The 8,785-nt window shown below is 39.2% G+C and overlaps 1 protein-coding gene across 5 annotated transcripts in view; it reads left to right on the top strand.

Annotated features, from left to right (window-relative positions):
- The window catches only part of DOCK8 (dedicator of cytokinesis 8), a 249,155-nt gene that overhangs the window by 48,366 nt on the left and 192,004 nt on the right, over positions 1 to 8,785 (top strand). For 4 of the 5 annotated variants that reach the window (XM_017883739.1, XM_017883759.1, XM_017883744.1 and 1 more), the window contains one exon: positions 6,680 to 6,782. In XM_017883739.1, the coding sequence (XP_017739228.1) occupies positions 6,680 to 6,782 (103 nt within the window). Of the gene's footprint in view, positions 1 to 6,679; positions 6,783 to 8,052; positions 8,158 to 8,785 lie in introns of those variants that run through there. The other variant, XM_017883766.1, reaches the window with a different exon arrangement.

Here is an 8,785-nt window from a genome sequence, read left to right as displayed (position 1 = left end):
TTTATTTATTTATTTATTTATTTTTTTTTGAGATGAAGTCTCGCTCTTGTCCCCCAAGCTGGAGTGCAATGGCATGATCTCAGCTCACTGGAAACTCTGCCTCCTGGGTTCAACCGATTCTCCTGCCTTAGCCTCCTGAGTAGCTGGGATTACAGGTGTGTGCCACCACACCGGGCTAATTTTTGTATTTTTAGTAGAGACAGGGTTTCATCGTGTTGGCCAGGCAGATCTCGAACTCCTGACCTCAGGTGATCTACCCACCTTGGCCTCCCAAAGTGCTGGGATTACAGGCTTAAGCCACTGTGCCCAGCCTAAACCTTGATTTTTTTAAAAATACTACCCTGCCCTAACCTTGTAACTTAGTAAGTTTGGGGAGAGGGGTGTATAACAACCTTTCACTGCTTATTTGATGTAAATCATTTCTAGTCCTGAAACAATGGCTATTTTTCAAGGTTTAATTATATGTTGTATGTTGTGGTTGCATCCACATGTACACCCACAAATGTCTGTAATTAATATTTATTACTAACTTTGTACTTTACACTGTATTTGTGGAGTGTTTTATAATCGCTTGTTACCTAGAGTAAATTATATATTTGCTTTTCTTTACCCCACTCCTTTCACTATTGTTTAAAACATGTCAGATTCAGGAAAACCTCAAGAGACCTAAACCTCTTTCAATACTTATAGATGAAGTTTTTTTCCTTAATCGGTTTTAAAATCCATCCAGCCAATTTGGCTGCTGACCATACCAGCAGATAATGAAGGAATTTTCCTTGAGGGTCGAAAGCCAGGGAGAAGCCTTCCAGGGCTGTTTGGTTTCCTAGCACAGCTGCTGGAGTAGCTCGTAGTGCTGACTGATCTGCTTGGAGATTCTTGTGCATCTTTGCCTGTTAGAGCTGGAAAGATGCTCAGTACTATAAAGCCCAGCCCCTTTGGTTTACGTATAATGAAACTAAGACCCACCTTAGTCAACTAATGTGCTTAAACTCAAGCAAATGGCAAATGGCGAAACTCAGGACTCTATCAATGAGTTTTCATTCTTTTTCTTTATTCTTCTAGACACATATTTTATAAAGAATGTTTAAAATACTTAAAGTGAGAATGAGAAAAACTGATGTCTACATATCATGAAATGGTTTAAAAGTTTAAAGTGCATTGTCTTCTCCATCAGACCTTCTTTTACTAATTTTTTTCTCAAAATCTGGCTCAGAAATCTTGTTTTAAAAGCTCCCTAAACATTCCTAGGCAGAATTAGTAACTCTTTCCTCTTTGCTCACAAGGAACTATGCATATTCCTGTAATAGAATATTTACCATATTATAAGTATTCAATTATTCATCTGCCCTCCTCCCATCTACCCACTGGATCAGGCTTCCCAGGAGCAGCAACAGAGAGCCCAACAATTTGTGTGTTCTCAATGTGAAATGAATGAATGAATGAAGGAATGAACCAACCATTCCTTCACAGTCTTGCACTATCAGTGAATCTTATGCTTTATTGGACATAAAAATCACCTGGAATTGCTGACTTAAAATACAGTTTTCCAGACCATACCACAAGAGATGCTAATACAGGACTGGGGTGGGTCCAGGAATTTCAATTTTTATCTAAGTAGCTGATGACTTAATGCAAATGGTCCAGCAGCCACACTTTGAAAGCTCTACTCTATGATTAGTTGTGGTTTGTGGTCCCAATTGTATATCATAATTATTGCTGATCTGAAAAAAAAACATTGAGCTTCTCTACCCACTCCCTACCACCAATCCATCACCACCATTCTGACTCCTTAATCACAATGGGTATTGACATTTTAAATAAATCGCAAGGCTCCCTTCCAGTAAAATGTATGAAAATAAAGAAGATAATACTTATAAACTATTTTGAATTCCTTAGAAGAAGGGTATCTTAGCTCATTAAGGAAATATTATCATGATATAAATCTAGCATCATGAAACTTATCTTGGACATGTCAAATTTGGTCTGAGAATCAAATGTAGAGGAAAATAAAACCCACACACAGTACCTACATAGAAATGGAACCTGTGCAAACACCTGCTTTGGCTGTGTTCCTTTTTGTGGAGACAGATGTCCCCCTTCACTAGGACCAGCGTAGAGATGAAGAAGGTTGATTTGGACATTGGGGTGCTATATGTTCTTTTGGGACTGAAGTTCCATATTAGGAAACTTAATAGCCAACATTTACATAACTTTTAAACACCCCAAGTAGTACGCTCTGTCTGCGCATTATTTTATATATATGCAATTTGTTTGTTTGTTTTTGTTTTTGTTTTGAGACAGGATCTCACTTTGTCACCCAAGCTGGAGTGCAGCAGGCATGAACACAGTTCACCGTAGCCTCAACCTCCCAGGCTCAAGCAATCCTCCCACCTCAGCCCCCCGAGTTGCTGGGACCACAGGCACACACCACCATACCTGGCTAATTTTTGTAATTTTTGTAGAAACTGGGTTTCACCATGTTGCCCAGGCTGGTCTCGAACTCCTGAGCTCAAGTGATCCACCTGCTTTGGCCTCCCAAAGTGTTGGGATTACAGGCATGAGCCACTGTGCCCAGCCATATGGATTTTTTTTTTTTAATTGTGAACTTACATGACTTCACAGGAGACAGACCTGAATGAGTTAGTTATTAAACTACTTTGTGACTATGGAAAGGATTTCTGATCCTTGTAGTGTATTTCCACGTATATTGTTATATTGTTGTGTGTTTGTATTTAGTTGCTCATACTATTTTTTACTGTAGCTTACTTTGTATGCAGGTTTCCATGGGTCAACCTAATTTATATTTTTGTCATTTTAAATGGAAAAATGATATCCCATATATTTTATACTGTTATTTGTTCAGTGTTCTTTCCAATGTGGGATGCTTTGGTTATTTCCAATTATTTGCTATCATACTATCATATACAGAGTTCTTATGTTCATTTCTGCTCAAAATTATATTTTTGTTTGTATGAATTCCATGGTGTATATTTCCCAAACCGGGATGGTTAGATAAAAGAATTAACAGCAGTTTTATAGTTCTGGTTGCATATTACATTATTACTTTCCAGAGACACAGAGCCAATATACAACCCCACCAGGGGTGTGAGAAATGCTGGTTTTCCCACAGCTTGACCAACATGAAATTTTATCATTCCAGCCTATTTCTGCTAGCTTAATATGTGTGTAGGGCCTCACTAGAGATATTTTATTTTGAAGTTCTTCAAATGATATGAAGCAATTCTTTTCCACGTGGAATGATTCACTATTTTCAGTTTAATGACAAACCATTCATATTTGACAGTTTTGAAGTGACAGGTTTAATTGCCTTCTCTATAGGGTTCTGTAGGGAGATAAAATAGGAGTGCTATTAGGTATTGGGTTAGGCTCAAAGTGTCAAGGAAGAAGATTAGTTGTATAGTTCTGAATTAGGAAACTTGTATATGGAGGACTGGAACAGAAATGCCAGTTGACTCTGTTTAAGAAAGGCTAGAGGGCAGGAACATTCTGATTTCATGATGACAAAAATACTAGAGTTTTGACATAGGACAACAGGTCTTGCTTCAAAATGAAAGCAAGACCCTGTCCTTCCTGCCTCTTTGATAATCTCACAATGCCACTTTCTTTCCTGAACATTTTCAGATATTCTGATTTCACATCAACCACTCTGGTCTATAATAGGACCAGTTTTAGAATGACTGGGAAACTAAGACATATCATTTGAGAGCTCTTGGGGGAAGACCTAGAGGCAGCAGTCCCAGGAGAAGTCAGTCTTATCTGTAAAAAGGTCAGCTTGATCACAGAAAAGGGCTTTGGCTTGGTTGTGTTGGCCCTCTATGGCTTATGATCCTCTTTTCAAGTAAGCAAATAAATGATTGCAGTGTTGGTTTGAGTCCTATGGTGCCAAACACAAGATACATTGTTGCTCATGCAATATAGACCTTTTGGACAGTGGTCTAATCTGTTGATTTAAAAAAAATCGGTGACTGTCCAACTTATAATTAAAATCAGCCTATCAAACACTTGGAGACAAAATCTGAGGTTATTCTTTCATTCCTAGTTGTCACACCAATTTTTTGCCTTCACTTTCGTCTATGTAGAATATTTACATATACACCTATCTCATTCTATTTAGATATAACTCATATACTACAAAATTCACCCATGTGTACAGTTCAGTGATTTTAAATATATTCACAGTCATCACTACAATCAATTTCAGAACATTTTCATTACTCCAAACAGAAACCCCAAACTCATTAGCAGCTGCTCTCCATTTCTCTACAATATCCCCAACCCTAGGTGACCACAAATCTACTTTCTGTCTCTATAGATTTTGCAATTCTGGGCATTTCATATAAGGAATCATAGAACATGTGATCTTTTGGTTTAGCTTATTTCACTTAGGATAATGTTTCCAAGGTTCATTTATGTTGTGGGGTATATGTACTCTCTTCCTTTTTATTGCTGAGTAATTTTCCATTGTGTGGATATACAATTTTTCGTTAAGTCATTCATCGGTTGATGGACATTTGGATTTTTTCCATTTTTTGGCCTTTATGAATAATGCTGCTATGAACATTCATGTGTTAGTTTTTGTGGGGAAGTGTGGTTGTCTTTGTTTATTTATTTATTTTTTCAACAGAGTCTTGTTCTGTCGCCCAGGCTGGAGTGCAGTGTTGCAATCTCGGCTCACTGTGACCGCCACCTCTCGGGTTCAAGTGATTCTCATGCCTCAGCCTCCAAAGTAGCTGGGATTACAGGCACGCACCACCACACATGGCTAATTTTTTTGTATTTTTAGTAGAGACGGGGTTTCGCCATGTTGGCCAGGCTGGTCATGAACTCCTGACCTCAAGTGATCTGCCCACCTCAGCCCCCCAAAGTGCTGGGATTACAGGTGTGAGCCACCACACACTGCCAGAAGTATGTTTTCATTTCTCCTGGGTATATACCTATGAGTGGAATTGCTGGGTTACATGGGAGCTCTGTTTAAATTTTTCAGAAACTGCCAGATGGCTTTCCAAAATGGCTGCACCATTTTATATTCCAACCAACAGCATATGCGCGCTCCAGTTTCTCCACATCCTTGCAAACACTTGTTATTGCCCCTCTTTCTTGTTATAGCCAGCCTAGTGGTTGTGAAATGACATCTCATTGTGGTTTAATCAGAATTTCCCTCATGGCTAGTAGAATACTTCCTATCCTAGTATTTCCTTATACTTTAAAAAAAATAAAGAAAGAAAATGCTATAGAAAATTAAGGAGCACAATTTATGCTTGCCGCTACAGCTTCCTCTGGGGTTTCACACTTCCTTGCCTCATCATATAAGGGGCCACCACTAGGATGAATGTGCTCCAGCCCTATTCTTCCAATCTTCTCTCCATTTGTCATTCAGAATCCTGGGAAAGAGAGATGCTTGTCCTGCCGTGAGTTATGTGCCCACTCTGTTGATTTGTGTTTCTGCCTAGACCGTGCACAGCATGAGCGTGGGCATCTTGAAAGGAAATTGGGGTGCTCCTGAAGGAGAATAGATGCCAAAGTTGAGACAAGAGCCTAGTTTCCTGCCTCTCTAGGTGTAACTCATTGCCAAGGTCAGGAGCAAAGCAAACCATGTAGGAAACCTCATCATGCAGGGCAGTTAATAAGTATGCCCTAGCACACATTTTCACAGAGAAAACATAATAAGCTTCATTTGTAATATTTAAGTATTACATTTAAAGTAACAATGTTTAAAAATTTCTATATACCCTCGTTGGATACGAAGCATGTCTAAAATATATGACCTCATTTGATCCTCTGTAATCTCTGTTAGTTTCTAATTATATTCAGTAGCAGTGTTGGTATTGTATGTTTTGGCCTCATTGTGGTTTAAATACACTTTTGTGAACTAGCCTGAGAATCCAACCACCAACACAATGATGTAATAAGAAAACGTGCTCTGAGTTCCAAGCAAACGGCTAACAGATGAGTGCTCAGAAGTCAACTTGTTCGTAAGCTGGGGTATCACTGGCCAGCAGTCACATGCCAGCAGGTGTAAGTAGACAGTGGGGAACAACTTCCTCTCATTTGTGTGGCTCCCTAAAGTGTTGGCTGAGCATTGTCCACATGGGTGATGCAAAGGATCACTCCACCAGGAGCAGTTTGGAAAAAATATAATCATTGGGAATTCTTGTAACATTGAAGGTGCCTACAAGGAGGCAGAAGTATTCATATAACAGTTCCCTGGTGTTCTCTGTTGTAGCAGCCAGTCAGCCAAATGGGTTCAGCTGCTTGAAATGAGAATGGCTGGATCAAAATGGCAGCTCAGGATTTAAAGGATTCTAGTCAGATAACAGACATCCTCACATAGAGAAAACTCTGAATGGCTGGGGGAGAAGGAGTCAAATGCCCTGGATCTTTTTCTTGGGTCTCAAAGTCCTCCTTCTGCCATCATCCTTCCAGTATTGGGCAGGACCCTGACTGCAGGCATCATGGCCTCTGTGAACTTCTCAAGGGTATGTATTATCAGACAAAAACTACAATGTCCACTAACAGGCCACTGAGGGTATCTTAGTCAGTTCTGCTCATCGCCCAGCCAAGGTCTACGTTTTATAACATGATATCAAAGATTGCGTCTAAAATTGCGATGATTTCTTAAAATAATCATTTCATTTAGATTTTTCTATTTTAATCCAAGGTATTCTTCAGCGGAAATAAGGAAACAGTTTACTCTCCCACCAAACCTTGGCCAGTACCATCGACAGAGCATAAGTACCTCTGGCTTCCCCTCTCTTCAACTAGTAAGTATGAGTTCCAGGTTTACTTAGCGATTGGTCAAGTGCAAAAGTGCCCAGGGTGTGTGCTTGCCTCCTGCTCCTTAGATCTTCCTACCATCACCTCACGTTCTCCAGTCACCAGATCCTAACTCTGTGACTGCGTCTGGACATCAAACAATATCCCTCTCTCCCTCTGCCAACCACTACTTAGGGTGCATAATAGAACCTCTGGGAGCTGTGGTTTTGATGTGTCTAGACTGAGGGGCTTCCAGGCTACTCAGTCTCATCCAAATTATGGTTCATATTTGGGGGAGAAGGGCTAGCTTGAAAACTTACCACCATTTATAGTATGCATTTTTTTGGAAAAGCCTATTCCAAAATCTGAAATGCCGAGTTACAGAACTTCTTTTTGTAAAATCATTTTCTTGCTAGTATAATTTACATATAATAAAATTCACACATTTTAGGTGTACAATTTGGTGAATTTGGGCAATTTAGAGTCACTTAACCTTTACTCAGTCAAGATATAGAACACTTCCTTTATCCTAAAGAGTTCCCCAGTGCCCTTTTACAATCTCGTCTTCCAATCCTCCCCCCAGGCCACACCCTCCAACTCACGCAATCTCTGATTCACTTCTGTCACTATAATTTTGCTCTATCTGGAGCTTCATATCCTGTTACAGTATGTACAAACCTTCTTTTTTTGAGACAGGGTGTCACTCTGTCACCCAGCCTGGAGTGCAGTGGGTGATCTTGTCTCACTGCAACCTCAACCTCCCAGGATCAAATGATTCTCCTCCCACCTCATCCTCTCAAGTAGCCAGGACTACAGGCACATACCACCACACCTGGCTAATTTTGTACTTTTGTAGAGACAGGGGTCTCGCTATGTTGCCCAGGCTGCTCTTGAACACCTGGGCTCAACGATCCTCCTGCCTCAGCCTCCCAAAGTGCTGAGATTACAGTGAGCCACTGTGCCTGGCCCTAAACCTTCATTTTTAAAACACACTTCCTCTTAAGTTGAAGATTGCCTACATTTTTCTATCAATGCCAATTGTTGAGTGTGCCTATATAGGTTATATTATTTGAGCACTAAATGCCAGATGTGTGCCAAGTGAGATAAATCTGACAAATGAGATGGTTTGTAAAACCAGAAGTGAATATTCACTTCCTTTGTGAGAGAGCTCCAGCCCTCCTGTACTCACTTCCTCACACAGCAGCACTCTCTTGCTGGTTCTGGTGGTTATCTTGAAGAGGTTAGGTTATTTTTTGTTTCTACTTATTACTTCAAAACCACTTCTGCTCTTAGAAATTTTGTAACCTTCCACTCAGTTTCCGGTAACCGCCATTTTGTCTCCTGTAACAATATACACGCCGTGTAACTGTGAATCTTTTAAAGGTATGTTTTACTGAAGTGATTTCTGGTTATTTCAGAAGGATAATTTGTGTGTTGTGTCATTAATGAAATAGTAGTACTAAAAAACCTATAGCATCTTTTACTGCAAGAGGTAACTTTCCATGCCATTTTTTCAGAAAATCTGCTTATGACTTAAGTGACTTGCTAGACTGCCCTTTTTATTTGTACTTTTCCTGTGTGTTTCAGAATTGCAGAGTATAATAAAAGTATGTCAAGTGCATAATGTGTCCATTTTCAGTTATATTAGATTAGCTTTACACCAAGATAAATTAGATATGCTTCTTGGTTTAATTTGTGCTAATATGTATTTAATTGAAAATCAAATACTTTTTTTAAAAAAATTGACTGAAGTTGTATTCCAAAATATGCAAAATTTAGTTTAAAATAGATTGGATACACTTTTAAATTGTAAACAAGGTAGAGGGTTTTAGTGCTTTGCTTTTTTAAAAAATAAATGAAGACTGCAGCTTTCTGCAGTAGCTGTCTTGGGAAATAGTGTGGACATCACTCCTAAGAGACATTAAGGAAGTTTAGCTAACAGGCTTTAACTCTTTCTCTCCATACTAGCTTTTACTTTTTTTTTTTTTTTTTTTTTTTTTTTTTTTTTTTT

The sequence above is a fragment of the Rhinopithecus bieti genome, unplaced genomic scaffold (genome assembly GCF_001698545.2).
Source record: "Rhinopithecus bieti isolate Rb0 unplaced genomic scaffold, ASM169854v2 scaffold_641, whole genome shotgun sequence".
NCBI classification, from domain to species: Eukaryota; Metazoa; Chordata; class Mammalia; order Primates; family Cercopithecidae; genus Rhinopithecus; species Rhinopithecus bieti.
Note: the sequence above shows the minus strand (reverse complement) of the source record. Positions and strands in the feature narration are given on the sequence as shown.